Here is a 22,215-nt window from a genome sequence, read left to right as displayed (position 1 = left end):
CCGCATTTCCCTAGTTAAAGCTAGTCATAAACAATAAATAAAACACATCAAAAAGTACACAACCTAATGGAAACAATTTCGGCGTAAATCATAAGATCTAAAACTAAAGATACAACAATAATATCAATAACAGCAACAGCTCTCTCAACTCCCTGTAAACAAGACTCCAGCCCAAGAATCCATTCAACAGCCTCAGCTTTTGTAGCTGCAGTCAGTCAGCACTCCACTCTCCCAGGCCAGATGGGAAAGGGCCAGTAAGGCAGGGTGCAGGTCTTCCAGGGCTCACAGCCAATATGGTCTCATTTAAAACAACACAGATGAAAATAAAAAACAATTTAAAAGAGGAGACCTCTCTGCTAAGCAGCAGTCCTTGTGAAGCCTGTCAAGCAAGGCCCCAAGCCATGTGGAAAGAGGCAAGGGTGGGGCCCTTCAGGCCCTCAGCAGGCAGTCCTGCTTGAGAATGTTCTCCAGTTTCATTAAGAACCTGGCACGTATCAGAAAAAGAAGAAAACAAATCTCATAATGGGGACGTATATAATTCTGAGGTGATTTTTACCTTTGAGGCAGCATTTTGAGTGTTGCTTGCCAGTCTAATATCCTGCCTTGAAGACCTGCTCCCCAGGTAAGATTGCAGTGATGCCAATGCCATGCAGCTAATTTGGGTTTTTTAAATAAAAAAAAACCCTTCGGTTAATGCTGCATGAGTTTAATAAAATTGTGTGGTCTTGGTTTCACTTTAGCTGGTTCAATAAGTGTTATTTTATTTTTTACAATGACCAGCCCAAACTTCAGGAAATGAGTATTTTTATATGAATTAAACCACAAACATCTGCATTTGAGAGTAACTTAACAGTCTCACTTAGAGACAGAATAAGAAGGAAATTTGAGACCAAAACCACAGACTTCCATTCTTCCCATTTTACTCATGGTTGGTATTGACTCAGTATAGGATGGCGTCTTATATATTGCTCCAGAAGCAGCCATTTTTGTAGCTGATTCTTGCATGAAATTTTTAAATGTTTGGAGGTCTGGGAATGCTGTCTTCCAACTATCCTGAGTGAAGGCTATGGAGAATTTCATTTTTGAAGACGTTTGCTTCATAGTTCAGCCATTCAGAGTAAACTCCCAACACAATCCACAAGGACAATAGCTCAAAAGCAGAACCCCACACCACTTTTTTTAAAACAAACAAAAAAAAATTTCCTTCCAGTAGCACTTTTTTAAAGAATTTCTCTGTTTTTCATCGCTGACATGCTCTTGGAAAAGTCAGTGTTTTAATTGCTTACCCAGCCTAAACATGAATCCTGAGGTGTCTGGGTGTAAAAGCAAGCAGACATTCATTTTGTTAGAAACACAGTTCTTTTTTTTTCTTTTTTTTTTAGTTAAATTAATTTTTGCTTCCCTCAGAATCTTTCTTAGTTGTTGCCTGGCAGTCAGCAATGGTGAAAGCTTCTATGGTGTTATTTGGGTGAGCACCATCCATGGGAGGCAGAGATACAAGTAGGGGATATCTCAGTCAGTACCAGTGGTAGTTGGTATCCATGGAGACTGGTAGGGCAAAAGGTAGGAGGACCAACAGCAGGGGGTGCCAGAGCCAATTACAGCTGGAGCTGGAGCCATTGACAAAGAGAGCCATCTGTCCCTATCTCCCTGCCTACTGAGTTGTTCCAGGGGAAATACTGACACTAAGGAGAAGGAATCTGACAGGCACTTGAACCCCCAGAATCAGTTGGTTTGTTGGTTGGTTGGTTAGATGGTTGGAAGGAAGAAGGCAGGCAGGTAAGGACAGACTGAAATTTGGGGAGGCCAATGCTCCATTTTTCCCAACAGACCATTCCTCGACTGGTCAGTACCTAGCAAGTAAGTGTGTGTGTGTGTGTGTGTGTGTGTGTGTGTGTGTGTGATCTCTTCTGAGACAACACTAAGAATTTACTATCCCCCATCTCCTCTGAGATACACACACACACACACACACACACATATATATATATATACACTCTCCTTTTCCTACATGAGCTCTGACCTTGTTTCCTTTACTCCTTCCCAGGAGTAACTTTATTATATATAATAAAGGGAATTATATATAAGGGAAATTGCATGGTAAATTATTAGTGACTTGTCTCAGAAGAGATGGGGGGGAGGGAGGGAGAGAGCTGTGAGTCATAAATGACTGTGCAAGAATACATCAGATTACAGGTGAAAAGAGAGGGAAATGATAAAAGAGAGAAAGAATTAGAGAGGGAGGGAGAGAGGAAGAAGCCAGGGAGATGATATGCAAGATGGTATGATTGGCTACCTATCCTTCCTTATGATCTGCCCAAAACATGTCAAAAAGGAGGGGGAGTGAGGATCCTCATCATCAGGTTTTTTTCAGCTGGAACTCGCCAGAACTCAGTTCCAGCCCCTCTCAGGTGGGCACCATTGCCATTATAAAAGAACAGGGGAGGTGTTCATGGTGGGTTCCGGCACCTCTTTTTCTAGAAAAATAGCACTGCTCAGCATCAGGGTGAATCCAGTCCCAAAAAAGGAAGAAAGGGCAGGTTTTCCTGGGACAAGAGTTCCCAGACTGCACTTTCCCATGTCATTAGCTGTTGTCAATGGAACCTGCAAATGCATCTTGTCCAAGTTTATTAGTTCTTGCCAGCTTACATATCCAGGCAAAATTGAGAGCTGAGAGAAAAGATGATATTGCAGGGACAAAATGGCGGGTACCAGTTAATAATATGTCACTGTCTAAAGTGAAGCTCAAATGTCTCCACACACATTGCTAAGGCCTGTGTTTGAGGGGAAAGAAGAATCCCTTCTTTGTCATTTAAATACTCATTCCTGCCTTTACCAATCCTCGTCTCATGCTAGGGAATTGATGTAGCTTGTCTCTCTTGTCATCCATGTCAATTTGTGGCTGAACATGAATATCGTGTCACATACAGGCTGTGGTTTTACATGCTACAGCTGATAAGATTAGTTGCGTGCATAAGTCAATACCATCTTATGTATTAATTAGGCCTTTCTATTTTATTGATGCTTTTGAATTATGGTGCTGGAGGAGACTCTTGAGAGTCCCATGGACTGCAAGAAGATCAAATGTATCCATTCTTAAGGAAATCAGCCCTGAGTGCACACTGGAAGGACAGATCCTGAAGCTGAGGCTCCAATACTTTGGCCACCTCATGAGAAGAGAAGACTCCCTGGAAAAGACCCTGATGTTGGGAAAGATGGAGGGCACAAGGAGAAGGGGACGACAGAGGACGAGATGGCTGGACAGTATTCTCGAAGCTACCAGCATGAGTTTGACCAAACTGCGGGAGGCAGTGGAAGACAGGAGTGCCTGGCGTGCTCTGGTCCATGGGGTCACAAAGAGTCGGACATGACTAAACGTCTAAACAACAACAATTTTCTGTTTACCCCTTTATGACTTTTATATCACCTTTATGACTTTTATATCAGCGCAGAACAAGCAATCCCAAAGTAAACACAGCAGATGGAGAAATGTCCTTAGAGATGCTTAACAGTAGAGGCAGGGCTCCTTTTGTGGGAATATGTTTCTGCCATGTTTCTACATGCGCCATGTTGTGGGGGCATGGGATGGCTTTTGACAATTCGCTACATCAGTTCACCATTAGCTTGCCACATATTGAAATTGGCTGGCCAGAAGATTGTTAAAGGGCTTTGCTAGTAGAATTGGACCGTATGTTTATGGCTGAAAGGATTACAGGGTCCTTTCGACAGAAATGCAGTGGTATACTATTTTCCCCATTTTAGGCATCATTCTCGTTCCATTCCAAAGCATACGCTACACACAGGATTTATTGTGTGGCATAAAGGTTCTTGACTTTTATGCCAAAAATGTACATTCCATTAATATTCACAGCACTTACTGGGACCGCTGTGTGTACAGACACATCTGTCATTTGTGACTTCAGAATAATGCACCTATCCCAAGCTCCTGTCTCTATAAAAACCCACATCCCATAGTTTTATTGTCCCCATGTAATGAATGGTGGTATTGCATGCTCCAGCTCTAATGCGTGTACCCCAATAAAATTAATATATCGTTATGGCTGACAGCTTCTTCCCGGCCTGAGAGTCACAGATTTGCCATCTGTTAAAAACTGGCAGCTTTAATATGACATCTAGTGCCACACAAATTAAAGTTGAAACCCAAAGACGCCTACTTGAGAACAAGCTGGGCTGAACACAGGGGAACTTCCACCTGGACAAACCACCACTAAGTCAGGATACATGGTATGTTGTCTTACGATGACACACTTTGAAAAGAACTGCAGAAGGAAAGTATTTCAAAGGAACAAAAGGCAGCAAGGAAGGAGAATTTGTTAACCCTCCTTCAGCAGCTATTACCTAACACTGAGAGCCATCAGAGATTATAGGGACAGAACTACCTAAACTGTATAGAAATTTATTCATGTATGCTACTACAGCAGCAAGAATGTTACTTGACCAAATTGGAAAGAAGCAGAAGTCCCAGTAAAGGAAGAATGGATACAAAAACTTATGGAAATGGTGAAACCTACTGAAGAATAAGAAATCAAGACAGCAAAACTCTTAATAAAAGAATGGAAATGGTTTGTTGAATATTTACGGATAAATTGTAAACAGATAAGAACATTGGCAGGATTATTGTAATAACCTGCAGTTTCATAAGAGTATATATTTAAAGAAGATGAATAAATGAGCAAATTAAGTTAACTTGGATATGCAGAAGATATTAAAAATAAAGAGGGGGAAGGAAGTCAAGCTTTCAAATGTCAAAATGATTGTAAAATTAGTGAAATGTATAAACTTGAAAAGTATTATTATTATTGATTTTTTAAAAGAGCCATCAGAAATGAACACTACGCAAACAGATATAATATGTCTGTTGCTGGTCTGAACTACTTCAGAGAGAGGTGTGGGATCAAATGTTCTCCCACAAAAAAATGCATTCATTTGTACAAAACCAGCATGTCAAGGGGGAATCTAGTCTGGAATCATCTTTTAGATATGTAGGCACAATAACGTTTGATGAGGGAGGACTTTTCCCACCAGTCTGAGATGGTACAGCCCAACGATAGCTATCTCCCAGGGGGCCCCAGATAATCTCTTTCTTATTTAAGCCCAGTAGTGCATCACCACACACAACCCTGATTTACAGCTTCACTACAGCTTCTCAGGTTTTGAGGTTGTTGCTTGCAGATGTTCACCTTTGTTATCCTAGTCAATGGCATCATTCCTCCTGGCTGCTGCTGCTGCCTCAGCATCCTTCTCCTCTGCTGCCATGAGCTCGTGTTTCTGGGATCTATCACATAGGATGTCCCAGTCAATCAGAGATCACATGACACAGTTATGTCATTATGCCACATAGCCCATCAGATCAGGCTACAGGATGAGATCCACTGAGGGCAAATGGGAACAACTGAGAGTGAAAATAACGCTTTCTAGATCAGTCGTGTGTGTATTCAAGTGGTGGCACATCCTCTTGGCAAAACTGATCAGCTACAGCTTTGTTGCCATTTCTTCCATCTGACTGTTCTTTTTCCTAGTAATGGTGACCTCATTATATAGCCAGTCAGTGGCAATACCCTCACTCTGAACTAGCACTGTCTGTCCACAGTGACATCATCACATAGACACATCTGATGGATGAAGTGATGGCATCCTTGTTCTTGGGAAGAAGGTAGATGTTATTTTTTTAAAAAAAATATAATAATAATACTAAAGTAACAAACCATCAGGGCCGTGAACAAATACAGACACGGTGAACAAGGAATCATTTTGAAGGATTTGGAGGTCCCTGAATGCTCCCATGAAGCAAACACGTTTGTCAGTGAATATTCAGCACGGTCTTAATTATAAGCACCCAACTGCAAACATGTTATCTTGTTATATATTTCAGTACATTAAATATTTCCTGTGAGTCCTGGAAGGCCTCGCAGGCCTCTTCCCACCTGGCCTGGGAGGGTAGGGCCCTGACTGACTCCAGCTACAAAAGCTGAGGCTGCTGAAGAGACCAGGGATCATCTTGGCTGTCTCTCAGTGCAGACCCAGGTCACTGAGCCTGAGCTTCCATTGCAGTTGCCCACCATGAACCACCATAGGCAGGAATGGCAGCAACAGCAGCATATTTTATTCCCTTGCGAATTACGCTGTTTTAAATGTACATTTTATATTTGGCTTCCTTTATTAATGTTTCTTCTGAAATCTTTTAAGATTGGTTTTTACAAATTTAACTTTGTAAACCACAAGGCGGGATAGAGTTAAGTCATCAGGCTCAGTTGAGCCAAAGAGATATAAAATGTGAATATGATGTTACGTACTGAGATTACATGTAACATTAATAAAAATTATTTTTAAAAAATATGATTTTTTAAAACTTTGTTGTGTTAAATGTGCATTCTGTAGTTGGCCTCCTTTGTTTAAAAATAAATAAATCCTTAAGGTAATATGTTAGTTTCCAGTTAATTATCCTGCTTTGAAGGTATACTTTACAGTGGTACCTCGGGTTACATACGCTTCAGGTTACAGACTCCGCTAACCCAGAAATAGTGCTTCAGGTTAAGAACTTTGCTTCAGGATGAGAACAGAAATCGTGCTCCGGCGGTGCGGCAGCAGCAGGAGGCCCCATTAGCTAAAGTGGTGCTTCAGGTTAAGAACAGTTTCAGGTCAAGAACGGACCTCTGGAACGAATTAAGTACTTAACCTGAGGTACCACTGTATATTTGACATTCTTCAGAATTCTGGATTGTTTTATTTGATGTTTGAATGTCGTTTGTAAACTGTATTGAGATCCCCCCCCCAAAAAAAATATATATAAAGTGGTATAGAAATTAAATCAACAGCAACATATTCTTGTCACGGAGCATTAGAAAGACCGTTCAGCAGATCCTTAGGCACTACAATTTTGTATGTGTACACACACAGGCCAAGAGATGTTTGCTACGGCTGTGATATGCTGCTGACCTTCATTCAGCAGAATCTGTTTTCCAATTCCTGAATGTGACTTGGGAAATCAACACTGAAATGCTTTGTACCCAGAAGCCAGGCTCAGTTAGAAATTACCTCTGTAGATACGATCCAGGTACAGAGCCAAACCCAATTTAAAAACCACTGTGGCGACAATGAAGTCAACCTATGCCGGAGACAGTATTTCACGCCATTACACTGGTGCCTGCAGGACAAAGGAAATGTCTTACATGGAAAGGTATTGTTGCCACTGTTGCTGCATTCATACCCTAAGCGAGCCGGCACACACCGAAACTGTTTCCACATCAATCCACTTACAATCTGGGGCTGCGAAAAAATTTATCCATCATGCCAAGCTGTGCCTAAAGAGTAGAATTAGGGGAAACCCAGAAGCACTGGCGCAATAGCAAACTTGGGAGATTTAATCCTGGCTCCATTGAAATAATTGTCAAAACCTGCATTGGACCAAGGAGCAATTGGCAGGAGAAAGGCATCAATTAAAATACGTATTGGGAGTTTATTTTTGCTCAAGGCAAGAATGAGTTTAGCAACTACAGTGGTACCTTGGTTTACAAACTTAGTCTGTTCTTAAACCAAAACCTTTCTTAATCCGAAGCGCGCTTTCCCTAATGAGGCCCCCCACCGCCAGTGCCCTTCCAACGTTCGGCTTCCATTCTTAGACTGAGGTAAAGTTCGCAAACTGGGACACCACTTCCGGTTTTGCGGAGTTCGTAAACCGAATCGTTCATAAACAGGACCGTTCTTAAACCGAGGTACCACTGTATTTCGATAGCAAGCAAAAGCTCCCATGTCACGGAGTGAGCCAGCCAGTAAATCGTACTGTTCAAAGCTGGAGTTAACAACATTGACAAAAAAACATGCCCTACACAAACTTTGCTGGGTGTCAGGCCTGATGAGCGCAGCAGCTCATTCCCTGTGGGTCTAACTCCATGATTCAGTTGCTGAGAATAAAGATCCTTGCCTCTCCACAGCTGTCTATGTCTCCTTCTCTCCAGAGCTTTCCCAAGAAATCAGAGACTGTGTCTGTGTGAAGCTGACCTCTCTTCCTTGCCTTTCATGCCTTTTCTAGGAGACAGAGGAGGAAGGGAGCTGGTTGCAAGAAGATGGGGAGACACCTATGGCACTTTACACGGCCTCTTGACCTGACTTATCCCACCCTCTGCTTCCACTCCTGATTCTTGACTTCTCTCTGCCACAGACTCTCCCAGCTTGTTAAGCCCTGTTACCCTTCAGCTTCTGACACCTCCTCTTCTTGGTCTTCTTCCTCTTCTCCCTGTGACCACTCATCCACATCCCACCACCACTCCCCATGCTTTGAGCGTTCTTCCCTTGGAGGTTCCTCAGCTGGTTCCTACCACCATTCCTCTGCATCCAACCAGCCCATGACATCCCATGACCAGCATGCTCTGTAATATTCTCCCCCTCCCCCCTCTATGGAAGCCAACATTATTTTGAGTGTGGATTCTGGTGTTTTTGAAAGAAAGAATAATCATGATTATGGTATTCTTGCATGCCAGGCGGTTATATCTTAGCTGTGCTAAGGATTTTTTTATATATATATTTTAAAAGATGTGTGATTCTTTATACTGTACTTTTAAGACAAGGGTTTTTTTTAACTCAAAAATTATGTTAAAAAACTTGGGTTGTCTTATACATTGTGGGGACAGGTGATTGGTTCCACCTGCGAGCAGCATGTTTTCAACCTTTGATATCTGGGTTTGTGATTTATGTCATCCCCCCCCCCCAATGCTTAAAATCTCTTGTCAATTATCCCCCCAAAAAGCTCAACAACTCCAGGCCATTTTTCGCCATTTTCTTAAAACCGAGTCCTAAACATGGGGGTGTCCAATACACATAAAAATACAGTAATTGAAAAGAAATGAAGATGAAAAAGAGACGCCTAATGGTGAATTGTACATAAGTGACTATGGAAAATGGTGCTTCAGTATGTTAGACAAGTTTCTCTCCTCAGCTGCAGGAAAGGGTTTCTGGTTGTAATCTGGGAAATTCCTCAAAGTCCCCAGGATTGTTAGGGTGGAGATCAGAGGAGTCAACAGTAGATGGGACCAGAGGAAACAGCAGCAAGAACCAACCGATCCTAGAACTCCTCCTTCATCCTCTCTGCAGAATTCTACAATAGGGCAATACGAATACTGAGGAGTAGGAAGCTGAGAGGCAGGGACATCACCTGGACTGGTGGCGAGTCCCTACTCAAGGAGGGATTCAATTCATTCCTCGTTTAAAGTCGAATCTAACAAATTCACACTTTCTGGAAGTGTGAGAAAATAGAAACACAGCCACCCTTCAAAATTATCTGAATTTTGCAACGCAGTTTTCCAACCTTAGAAGAATGTGCCTATTAGGGGAAAGCGTGCATGGAAATAAATATATTGGGGAAAATAGCACCAAAAAATGAATTATGTCAGGAGAAATTGCTTGCAGCAATGTGCAAATGAGTCACAGAGGTGCACCAAGATGTGTTTAGGAGGAGAAATCAGCACTAAAAAGCTAAAGAAATTCATGAGGATTAATAATAATAATAATAATAATAATAATAATAATAATAATGGCAAATTGTTGCAGAAATGTGGAGAACTGAATTAAAGATTAAAGACACGAGAAAGTGAGAGCACCCAAACTGTCATATCCTTGTTTCCCTAAGAAGGCCGGCATGGGAGGGATGCAGGATGAGAGCAGCACCCTACTCACCCTCATAGGCCAACCTCCATTGCCTCAAAGAAATGGTTTACACAGTCAAAGCACTGGGTTGAGGGGGGAATGTGTGAAGGGAAAAAGCTGCAATCACATATTTATTCTAATGCCCCTACTGGTTGATGGGTAGGCGTTCTTCAGCTTTGAGCACACATATGGTAAATGAGCACATCTAATTGCACAAGAAGATTTGTTGTTTTTTTAACAAAACAATTTTTTGAAGAAACTAATATTTTTGATTCATGAAATCAAAAAATTGATTCATGGGGAAGCAGCAAAATGATGTAGACTGCAAGGTTCCCTTCCCCCAAGGAAATCTACATTTATCTTAATTCCACGAGCCAGCAAGGCCTCCGCAGGAATATGCACTTTGAAGCTGTTCAGGGCTGCTAATTGATCCTTCCCGCAACGAAGTGCCAGGGCGCATGCTATGCGCAATCAAGGCCAAGCCACAGATGCCTAGCCTGCCATTTGCTGCACCGGATCGCTCTGTATCTTCTCAGGGCCATGCGCCAGTACTAACCAATCAAGTGTAAACAAGAAAGAAGGAAACCATAATCACCATGTCAATTATACAGCTCACGACTGACTTGGATTTCCCTTGCAAATACTCTTGACGGTCTTGCTGGACCAGATGATTACTACAAGGGCAACGCTCTGAAACATAGTAACCCTAGTTACTCGTTTCCACACACACACCCCATTACCATTGCATGATGGTAGAGCATGGGCTACTTCCATCCATCTTGAACATCCCTGTAGTGTTGCCATTCCTGTTAGCCCCCTACCACAACGGCAGGATCCATTAGGTTGCAACTTCCCCCCCTTCCCCATTTATTGAAAAAGGAAAAGGGAAATCCGCTGTCCACTCAGCTCATCACAAACATTTTAAACACGGCGGAAGGGTTTGCAGAAACCCACAGCTGCAACTCCCCAGATTAGCTAAAACATTGTTCTGTTTGCTGCAAAGAAGCCCAGCAGATGATCCAGGTATGACAGATTATATAGACTCATAGTCACAATCATTCCCTGACTTTGCAGCCATGTGTAACCAAAATGGCACCACAAACACAAAAGAGGTGGTGTCAGGCTGGCTGAGGTACCCCAAAAACTACTTCAAACACACACATTTTTGAGATGGATAGTGGGAATTAAGTGTGTGGGAGGTCTGCCTTCAAAGCAGCCCAATGAGCACTGAGCATGCTTAGTGGACATGTCGTGTTTACTGACTGTTGAGGCAGAGGGATGGGAAACCACTGGGAGGGGAAACAGAATGGGGTATCTTGGAAGCTTCCATGGCCGGCCGGCACCCCGCATGGGAGCGCCCGACACTTGGACGTTGTGTTGCAGATCCTGTTTGTAGTACTAGGAAGCTCATTGCATTTATTTAGAGTGTTTGGCTGCTTGAGGCCAGTCAGTACACAATTTTTAATTATTTCCTCTGCATCTTGCAAAACGGGGTTGCACTGACATCTAGTGGAGATGTGGTTGGTTTTTAATGAGATTCCTTAAGAAACAATCATTGTTTTGAGGGGGAGAAGGGGATGTGTGTGTTTGAGGGAGGGGGTTGTTTTCATGAAGGAATTCACCAGTAAATCAGTGTTAGAATAGGCTTAAGTTTCCATATAGAACCTGGCAGACTTCAAGACTCTGAAATATGTATTTATACGAGGCATAGAGGAGAAAAGTGTATGGCCTGGAAAGACAGAGGTCTTCACCGTAAAGCTCACTGGGTGGTCTTGAGCACTGACATTTCTCTGTGGGAAAATTCTGGGTGGGCAGAGTCATTATTTAGCTAATGTTGGACTTGGGATGGTCCCAGGCCTGTGAATTTATATAAGTGAAAAATGGGCCGCTCAAAGGTAAGGTTCCCTCGTGGTCTGAGGACTTCTTATGCATGCAGGCCGAAGTAAATTAAATGAAAAGAAACATGTGTTTGGTGTGTAGAAAAACAGCTTGACAAAGGTCTAGGTGGTGCTTTTTTCCTGGGGGGATGCAGGGGTACGCAAACCCCTAAACATTTTGTGAATCTAAGTTTGGCCTCATTGAGGGGCTGTATTTCTTTTCTTTTTAAAAATCATTTTAATTGATTTTCCAATAAAAAACATCCAATTAAATATCCAATCATAATACTTCAATTAAAAAAGTAAAAAAATAAAAATAAAATCAAATCAAATTATAGTCCAAATTGTATTTATTAATTTCTTGGGCCTCCACATGGTCTGGATCTCTGGAGCATTTCTCCACATCTTAGACCGGCTTCTCCTTGTTGTTTTCATATTTCCCACATCTCAATATTAACGCTTGGTAATTTGAGGGGCTGTATTTCAATATAAGTAGGAAAATGAGAGTACCCCCTAAACATTTGTTTAGAAAAAAAGCACTGGGTCTAGGTGTAAAGGCTTGAGGGACCTATGGAATATCAAGGGCAGACGGGGGGTGGTCGAGGGTGTCAGTTGGAGGAGAAATGGAGGTCAGGGAATTGGTCTGCTTCAGCAACTAACAACATATTATGGGGTGGTGGGGCATTAGGGTCAGGAAGATTTGAGTCATGAGGTTTGTGGAGTGCTCTCCCCACGAAGGCTCGCCTGGCGCCTTCATTACATATCTTTAGGCACCAGGCGAAAACGTTTTTCTTCAACCAGGCATTCGGTTGACTAACATTCTATGGCTTTTTAAATCTGTTTGTGGAAGCGGAGGTATTGGTTTGTTTCTGCTTTACTATGTATTTTGTATTCTCATTTTGTATTTGTTTTTCCTGTTGTGAACCACCCTGGGATCTTCATATGAAGAGCATGTTTGGGAGAAAGGAATGACACTCCTTCCGCACACACACACACACCCATATATACCAGTAAAGCTACCAATCCTGAATCCTAAATCTTTAGCAGTAAATAATCCAGGAGTGTTTGTGTGTGTGTGTGAACAATACGTTTCCTTTTCCTTTGCTCCCTCCTGAAACCTCACCCACTTTCAAGAAATTTGAATCATGCTACAAGCTTCCTCTTCCAGGTGGGTTGGAGCCCTGAACTCCTGTTGGGACTGGAGGGGGTACAGTGCAGCGTTCAACGTGGGTCCCTAATTGTCCCCTATAATACTGAAGCTGGGCATTCCTGTTTGGAAATTAAACGGGGCCGCTTAAAAATGAGGTAGCTGTTTCTAGATACACAGGGTACAACCCAGGGAAGTAGAAGTTTGTTAGAGTTTATAAAGCCAAGTGACTTGTCAAGTGCACAATTCCCATCATCCATGCCCATTGGCCATGCTGTTTGGGACTGATGGGAGCTGTAGTCCAACCCACTCTCTGGAGGATAACAGGTGCCTTTCTCCTGTCCTAAGGTCTGCACCCGATACTTTGGAATCCCAACACCGGACAAAGCCACTTCCGCCCTTAGAAGGAGGTGGAGTTGCGGGCTTCACGGCCCCACCATTGGGGGGATTCTTGGCCGCATCATTCCCTGGCCAACCAATCAGCTGGCTCTGGGGGCCTGGCCTGCCTTATTTAAGGCAGTATGTGGCCGGGGATCTCACTCTTTCCCCGCCTGCCAGCTGTTCTGGTCGACATCTGTGTGTGTCTAGGACTGTAGCCTAATTAATTTGCATCCAGAACAAGTCTGTCGGTCTATTGCAAGTAGATAATTTTTCCCTGCTCCAAAGCTGCAGCGGAACTGTTCCGTCAAACCATTGTTTATTGACCTAATTTCCCTTTCCCCTGAATGTTGAGAGGTTCCTCTGGTAAAGAATGAATTGTTCGTGTCTTATTCACTTATTTTCTTTATGTCCACTTTGTGTGCTTCAGAATGATGATTTCTCACTAACCTTGGGAGGGTCCTTTTCTGCTGAAGGAGTGCTTCCTGGTGGGTTAGTTTTCCACCAGCGGTGGCTCACGAGGGAGGCGGAGGCGGAGGCAGCGACGTCCTCCCAGTGGGGTGCTGGAGTGAGCTCCAGAATGGTGGTGTCAGCCCCCTAGATATGCTAATGTTTGTGGGGCTGAGAAACCAGAGCTCCCCCAGCCCCATTGCTGTCCCTCCACCACTCAGCTCCAAAGAGTGCAGTGCCACCACCGCAGAGAGGACACAACTCCCTAAGCAGACCCTATTTTGTGTCACCACTGAATGTGAGAAAGGGAGTACAGTCAAAGAAGTAATCTCACATGAAATCTTGAGTTGGTACTGTTGCATGGCAGCTTAGGCACGTTAGATTCCAAGTCTTCAATTAAATGTTAAACATTTAAGTGTGAACTCAAGTGAGATTATTATTATTACTAATAAAATATTTATACCCCACCCATCTGGCTGGGCTGCCCCAGCCACTCTGGGCAACTTCCAACACATATAAAAACATAATAAAACATCAGACCTTAAAAACTTCCCAATACTGGGAAGTATTGCCTTCAGAGATCTTCTAAAAGTTGTGTAGTTCTTTATATCCATGACATCTGATGGGAGGGCGTTCTGCGGGGAGGGGGCCACTGCCGATAAGGCCCTCTGATTGATTTCAATGGATCTTAAATCACCACAAATTTGGAAGCAGTTTGGTTTGCTGGGCGCTACCTAGAAAACTTGCCCTTTTATGGCTTTGAACCAGGGCTGATGAGGAATTAGCCAATAAATTATCTTAGCGATTGAACATATGAGGTACCCTTACAAGAAGTTAGACGGTTGGTTCATTTAGCCCAGTGCTGTTTGCTCTGCCTGCCAGCGACTCTTGTTCTCTTCCCGGCCCTTGTTAAGCGAGATCCTTGGCTGTGGCTCCCCATAGTAATGCCATTCCTGAGAGCTCCTGGGAGACAGTGTCTAGGTTTTGCACAAGCCAAAGTAAATCCGCCAGCATTTCTTTCTTTGTCTTTAGCAGGCCTTAAAATGAGGGAGGGCAGTCTCTGCACAAGCTGTCTGTGGCATACAAAATTACTATTGTGGGGGGAAGCAGAAATAGCAAAATGCCCAACCACAGAGTGCAATGAGTTGTTGTTGTTGTTATGGTGATGATGAGAGGAGGAAGTGAGTGTGTACAGGCAGACACAATACTTTGTACAGTGGTACCTCGGGTTAAGAACTTAATTCGTTCTGGAGGTCCATTCTTAACCTGAAACTGTTCTTAACCTGAGGCACCATTTTAGCTAATGGGGCCTCCCGCTGCCACCGTCGTGTGATTTCTGTTCTCATCCTGAAGCAAAGTTCTTAACCTGAGGTAGTATTTCTGGGTTAGCGGACTCTGTAACCTGAAGTGTCTGTAACCTGAAGCATCTGTAAGCCGAGGTACCACTGTATGTGGTTCACAGAGGTGCATGAAACACAGGACAGGCAGGAACACCAGGCTTTATCGCATACAAAAGCTGAAATGAGTGACTGGGTCTTTCTCTCGGGCCTTAGAGCTCAGCTTAGTTTTGGCCTACACTTGCAAGCAGAGTACAATGGTAGAACAGTCAGCACCCGGAAGCGCAGCCAGGAGAATTCACTTTGCACACTCCTCTTTGTGAAAATGACATCCCGAATCGCCATCCTCCTCATCGTCGGCTAAAGGGTTTCGCGAAAATCTCTTGTCCTGATATTTAGAGCTTGACGCATAGGGCTGTGAAGTGGGGCCTGTCCCCCTCAAGGAAGCTTCAATTTTCATTAAAAAGAAGCAGCAGCTTCTACTTCATGAAATCTCATTGGGGAGAAATATGATACACACACAGAGAGAGTTAAATAATTTCCCTTGCATTTTTTCCATATATTTCTATTTTCTGGCCAATGCGTTGCATCCCAAACCCCCAACCTGCTCCAGGGGGTTGTAGGGGGGCATGCCAGGGGTATGATTTATGTACGGCTAAACATGTGTAAAATATCCTTTCAGATCTTTGTGCATTCAGGAGAGAGCAGGAACGCTGTGACCATCTACAGTCACATTCGGTTTGTGTCCTCATACGTTTGGCTGAACACCAGAATAGCACTATTGTGACTCTCCTTGCATTATCCCATTATCAGAAAGCTATGTGTTTTCCAGGCCAAGGAGAGTCATGGCTGTTACCTCACTTCCTGTCACCCTGATGACAGAACAGCTAATGTCTGAACTTTGCTTTAGAACAACCGGGTGCAGGTTCCTCCCACAGCAAAGTCAGAGACACCCCCCCCCCACCAAAAAGCAGACACGCATTCTCGTTTAACAACTAATTGATTTATTTAACAATACAAATTTCTTTCTACCACTTGGTGTAAGCAGAGAAAAGTTCAGAAACAAAATTATTCTTATTTTTTTAAAGTTTAAATGTTTACACAAAAAAACCCCAACCTCTTACTTCAGTAAATATAAAATTTACAGACAAAAAAAAAACCTACATGAAAAAGAACAGGGTTGTGACAAACCGATGACAGAAAGAGAATTCAGACTCAATAATCAAATGTTTGGTAAAGAGGACAACGGGCAGTAGTGAGGAAGTATCTCCCTTTGAAGGTTTCTGAAATCTGAGGTGCAAAATGAAACAAAGTACATTAAAAACAAGAACAAGATTTTTAATTATACTCTATATTTTGCGACATAAATATTTGAAAGCTTTGTAGGTCACATATTTAATATGTGAAATATACAATTTGCAGCTCATTGTAAATCTATGGGAGTGTTGTACATGCAAAGTATGGGTGCATTTTTTTCGGGCATACGGGAACCAGCAAAATCTTTTGAGTCTCTCCCCACACTCTTATGATGCCTGGTAGTTGTAGGGCCTTAGTTCTCTTAGGTTATAGTGCAAACCTACAAAGCGTGCATGCAGTATAAACTCCACTCATTTTAGTGGGACCTTCCATGATCCACTGAAATGGATGAAGGTTGCCTAGCAGAAGCACCCTACAGATCACACCCTATATAATGTGCTCCCCTTACAAAATGAGATGTAGGCCTAGATCTCGCTGAGGTTTTTAGTGCTGCAGACTGAAGTCTGCGGCTTATATGACCAGAACTGCTGGGACAGCTCATTCAGTAGAGCACCAGACTCTGAATCTCAGGCTCGTGGGTTCGAGCCCCATGTTGGGCAAAAGATTCCTGCACAATAGGTAGAGGGTTGGACTAGATCAGGGTTCCCCAAACTTAAGTCCCCAGCTGTTTTTGGACAACAACTCCCATCACCCCTAGCTAGCAGGACCAGTGGTGAGGGATGATGGGAACTGTAGTCCAAAAACAGCTGGAGATCCAAATTTGAGAAACTAGATGATCCTTGGGGTCCATTCTAACTCTACAATATGGAGAAGTAATGGAGACTGAATACTTCCATGTACACAGAAATCTAGCATGCCAGGGATATAGCTAGGCTAAAATCCTGCCCTCCAACATTTAGTTTTCTATGTAGAGGGAACTTTTGTGTATCATTCAAATCATGAGTCTCTTCTCTATCTGCAGTTCCGAGGTGGCACATCCCAGAAACAGCCTGGCCACCTCAGCGAGGACTAGAATATAGTGAGAAACGTAGTACAGAACAGTCTGTTCTCCTCTGCCCAACCAGACAGAACCCAAATTTTACAATGACTCTTGCATCAGGTTCTGAAATCGAACCTGAGCCGTTAACAAACCCCTCTCAAACGGCAAGTGAAAATGGCCTTCGGTTGAGAGGTAAAATTGTTTCAGAATATGTAAGTATACAGAATTAAGGAACATGGGTCTGGTGATGTCAGACACGGAGATCAAAAGTTTTACAGGCATGAACCTGCAACATGTTGAAGCCTCTGCATTCTGACAATACTTAGATATTGCAAATACTGAAATGCAACTTCCAATAAATGCAAAGCGCATAACTGTTAAATGGAGGAGGTGCTCCAAAACTTCCGAAAATGCACAGCAGATCTGGTGGGCGAGGATTACAGATAGCAAATCAGTCATAAGAAAGCAGTTAAGGTCTTTCTGTCTCTAAGCTATGGGCTGCATCCAGTTGGCACCCCCCTGCTGACAGAGGGCCCTTTGATCTAGCGGAGCCTTCCAGGATTGAGTTGGTCTTCAGGAATTTCCACTCTCACTTGATGTTCCAAAGGGTACTCCAAGCCTCCAGGGTGGATTTTGGGAGGCTGGACTGTAGGGGAGGTAGGCCATTGCCCAAGAGCTCTTTGATATCTGCTCAGCTGACAGAAGGCCCTGCTGGATCAATGAGTCTTTCTACCTGTAGAGGGATATCAACTAGAAGCAACCCTTCGTCACCACCACAGAGAACATAAGGAAGAGAAAGTAATCGCCACCGAACAAGTTGCAAGAATTTCATGCCTGTGTCTAAGACTCGATTCATACTCTGATGAGTTTACGGCTTGCACTGGGTGAAATGTAGATACTTTTATTGCATGGATCATTTCCAGCTGGACAGCTCAGTTGGTTAGTGCATGGTACCGATAACGCCAAGGTTGCAGGTTCAATCCCCATATGGGACAGCTGCATATTCCTGCATTGCAGGGGGTTGGACTAGATGATCCTCAGGGTCCCTTCCAGCTCGACAGTTCTACGATTCTATGACTCTATGAGTGCCAGTCACCCTAACGAAGAGGGTGGAACGTGACACAGGAAATACTTGTAATCCAAGCTGATCTAAGCATCCACACCATATACTACTTAACATGGAAGGAACAGAGCAGATTGGGGGTAGAAAATTAAACTGCAAAGTCATGTATGAATCAGGCCTTAGTTGCAAAGGGTACCTTCTACCGGGAGATTCTCCTGAGCAATCTCCTGAGTGGAAATTGTGCAAAAACACTACTTTGGAGAGATTCCATTAATTTCACTGGGGCTTGTGCAGGAGACCGCACTGTTGGGTTGTACTCAGAACGACTAGTTAATTAGAACCTATGTTTCACTTATAAAAATGCATTTGCCTCCACTATTGTTATTATTAATATTAATGTTCTAGTTTCTGATTTAACAGCTCAGTGTTCATTCCACTTTGAGAAAAGCGGGTATACACAGCATGCAGGCAAGCTGCTTTGGAAGACAGTTTAACATGATTAGATAAACTGCAATTTTACACCTCCGTCTAAACCACAAAACTGCCTCCAATCTGATATAAGTTATAATCTCAGCAAAATCCACAGCGCCTTTTACGGGGGTGGGGGGGTGGGGCAGGGAATTAAGCCCACCAATTTGAAAACCTTTCCATTTTGACTTGCAAAAGCTAGCTCGTTTATGGTAAATTAGAGGGAGGGGAGGAAGAGAACAAACTGTAAAAAAATATCCACGGGGAAACCACATTATTAGGTGGGTTGCTCGAGGATTTGCTATGAAGTAGCAAGGCACACAATTGCCCTGCCCCAACCAACATTTGCACCCCGCCATTGGCCCTATCAATAAAGGAAGACAGCAAATGATCATTTACCAATATAACCCATTCATAATATGGAATGCATGTAGCTGCTTGATAAACTTGTTGCGTATATTTGTTCGGCCAAGGGGAGAGAAAAATCGTATCACTCTCTAATTTCTGATCCGGGGAAGAACTGTGGCTAAGAGTCTCCTAGACATTTGCCCAGGCGATACCAGGTGCTTACGTGAGCACACAGTAGCGGTCTGCATCCATCCACCGCAGCAAGCCCATTTGCACGGACATTGCCATATATTAAGCATCAATTGCTCCTCAGCAGGCCTGTCCGTCCTTTAAATACAATGGAGGGCCAAACCAAAACAGTAGGCGTGTGATTTGCACTTGCATGCATGTTATTAAAATGGCGAAAAGCAGGCACAATAGGAGGGGGAGGATTTCAATCAGGACCATGGAGAGAGGTGGTTTAACCTTTTCCTCCCTTGCTGTGGTCCCAGCAATGGCGCCGTCAAAGCTCCAAGTCTGTGGGGAACTTCTATCCCAGGGCTGATAGCAGTTCACAGGTGTGTGTGTGAGCACACACATGGATTTTCATCAGGACTATGGCAGGAGAGGAAAGGGTTATCCCACCTTTTAACATGCCCTAATTCTGACCCCACCCCACTTTGCCCCTCTTGTTGCTTACCATTCATTTCTTTCAAATACTTGCATCTTTGATTTTTGATGCATTTACCTTTCATGGCTACTGACAAGTAAAAAAAAAAAGAACGATACAAAATAAATAAACGTAAGATCCTGGGGGGTGGGGAGTGACTTATGATGGCTCCAGGTGGTTGTGGGATGATGATGATGGGATCTATCCATTCTCCCAGGCCTAAGATATAGCTGGTGCTTAAGACTTAACATGCAGAGAACTAGAAAAGCAGAAGGTTCAGCATGAAGTTTGTCCCTCAGGAGCACCAGTCAGAGGCAAACTACAAGTCTAGACAAGAGCAATAGATCTTATGCTCAGGTTTTTCCTTTCCCCCTCATGCTGGCTTTCTGGCTGTGGGTGGGGGCACTGTGGGCGTCCATCTCTAAACAGCCCTACATTCTAACCTGCTGCAGTATGCTTTAGATTTTTAGCTTCAAATACGAAAACAAAGAAACTATTCCTTGGGGGGAACATGTTTATTTGTGTTTGAGATGATACAGTGGATGCTCTCTTCTGAGCTACAAGGTGGTGGCGATGGGAGGGAAAGGGGGTGAAAGGAAAAGAAAAAAGAAAAAAAAGAGGGGAGGGGAAACCCTTTCATTACAAACCGACGAAGGTAGAAGTTTAAAACAGTTTTCACAACAGCATGTACCACATATCGGAAATAGATCTGGGCTTAATACAAATGACGTAATTTCCTAGTAATCTACAGCTACCTTTAATAACTTCATACAGATAATGAATTAGGCTAAAATGCACTATAATATTTGGTTGACTTCAGGAACGGTATCCTTAGTTACATCACAAAATACATTTTGATATCCCAAAGAAGCAAGACTTGCAAGTAGGCATTTTAAACATAACTAATCTACAGCTACAAAGTTCTACTCTGGATAGCGTTTACCTTTTCCTTTCTGTTTCTCGTGGTTGGGGAGGGGAGGGGTTAAGGGTCGAGGGAAAGCGATATCCCCGTCTTTGAAAGGATAAAAGCAGAGAGTAGAATCAGTATAACATATACACAGAAGTCCGTATTGTAAAGGCTATAAAGATCGGTTGCACACTGCAGGGGCTGCCTCCGTGCACCTTGGCGCCGCACACCAAGCCGTCGGTTCATGGCTTATGTTGCGTATCTCTTGGTCCACTGCCTGGCTATCCTGTCATGCTCGGCTCTGTTGGTCAGGTACTGAGTAGCTATGCTTCCTACCAGAGGATCAGCTGCAAGAGTTGGGTGCGTGGGGAAAGGGGGGGGGGACGACAGGGGGAGAAATGGGAGGAGAGGGAGGAGACGGCGCGTCAAGATCAGAGACACATCAGCATCACAATAGTTCATTTCGCCACACTTGTTTCCAAGCTAAGCTGCGGGGCAGAACCTCCTCAAGCATGCATTGTTCAAAAGACAAGGTGCTTGACCTAAACATCAGCTGGAAAGAGAATGCGGACACTTCTGGACAAGAAGCAATTTTTTTTTTTTGGTTTGGTTCTCCAACAATGTCTTCCTTTTCTCTGTCAAAACTCTCCCCTTCCCCTGAACATTTCACACTGTGATTTTGTGAATGGTGCCCCCAGCACTCTCTCAACATTCAAAATGTGCCCTCTGGTCCAAAATGGCTGGCAATCCAAGGCAATCATCTATAGCAGTCTTTCTTATTCCACCTTTTTAAAGTAAGTTAGAGCTGGACAAGCCTAGAACTTTGTACATGGGAAGGTATCTCAAGGGCTTCGCAGATTTTGTGATTTAATCTTGAGCAAACTGGGAGCGCTGAGAGTGCATTCTGCCATTAAACTGAATGCAAAGTCTGAATCCGTGGCCAATTCTACTTCAAAGTCCAGGTATTCAGAGGTTTAAACACAACCTGAACAAAGAGGATCCGTTTCCAGGCCACCCTGTGTAAAAGGAAAACAACCCACCTTTTCAACCTGAATTTATCTCATCCCGGTCTGATCCCACATTTATGTAATTGTTTACACAGTCAATGTACTTTGAACAATCTCCCCCCTCCTTTTTTTTTTTACAGCTGAGGGTAGGAATTGTTTTGACTCTGCTTACTACCCAATTAGAAATTCCTGTCCTTTCAAAAAAATAAACAAAACAAAACAAACCATTGCCTTACCAGGATTGCAGTCTGTCAAGAGAGAACAAATAGACAGCAAGACCTTTGAAATAGTTAAAGCAGGGCTCCAGTTGTCTTTCAGAATATCCAGACAGATGACTCCTTGACTGTTGATGTTGCAGTGATAGATCCTAGTGCGAAACGTAACCTAGAGGTAGAAGTGTGGGTGGGGGAGATTGCGGGGGGGGGGGGGAGAGAATCATTACACGCTCTTCATGCACAGCTTGTTGCCAGCTTTTTGAAACCAGCCTTGAATTATTCACCCTCTGTGGGAGAATTTTTTTCTATAGAGACCTTTCATTTCATTTTATTTTTTGTTGCTGCTGCTCATTCTGTAAGGCTCATCTGAAAAGTGGTTCCCCGCCACTGCCACTTTTCAAGCAGCTGTCTTGACTCATGTTTGCCATGTAGATCTCAATGTTAAAAGCTTTATTGCGGTTCACCCTCCCCTC

General features: G+C 43.4%; 1 protein-coding gene across 3 annotated transcripts in view; it reads right to left on the bottom strand.

Annotated features, from left to right (window-relative positions):
- Positions 1-15,836: 15,836 nt before the first annotated feature.
- Positions 15,837-22,215, bottom strand: part of UBE2E3 (ubiquitin conjugating enzyme E2 E3) — a 96,312-nt gene continuing 89,933 nt past the window's right edge. For all 3 annotated transcript variants that reach the window (XM_083572999.1, XM_083572998.1, XM_083572997.1), the window contains exons 5-6: positions 21,764-21,911; positions 15,837-20,867 (exon numbers count right to left, since the gene is read on the bottom strand). In XM_083572999.1, the coding sequence (XP_083429125.1) occupies positions 20,770-20,867; positions 21,764-21,911 (246 nt within the window). In that variant the 3' untranslated portion in view covers positions 15,837-20,769. The remainder of the gene's footprint in view (positions 20,868-21,763; positions 21,912-22,215) is intronic.

This window comes from Podarcis filfolensis (assembly GCF_964270895.1).
Source record: "Podarcis filfolensis genome assembly, chromosome: 1".
Lineage (NCBI taxonomy): Eukaryota > Metazoa > Chordata > Lepidosauria > Squamata > Lacertidae > Podarcis > Podarcis filfolensis.
This window is presented reverse-complemented; position numbering and strand designations above follow the sequence as displayed.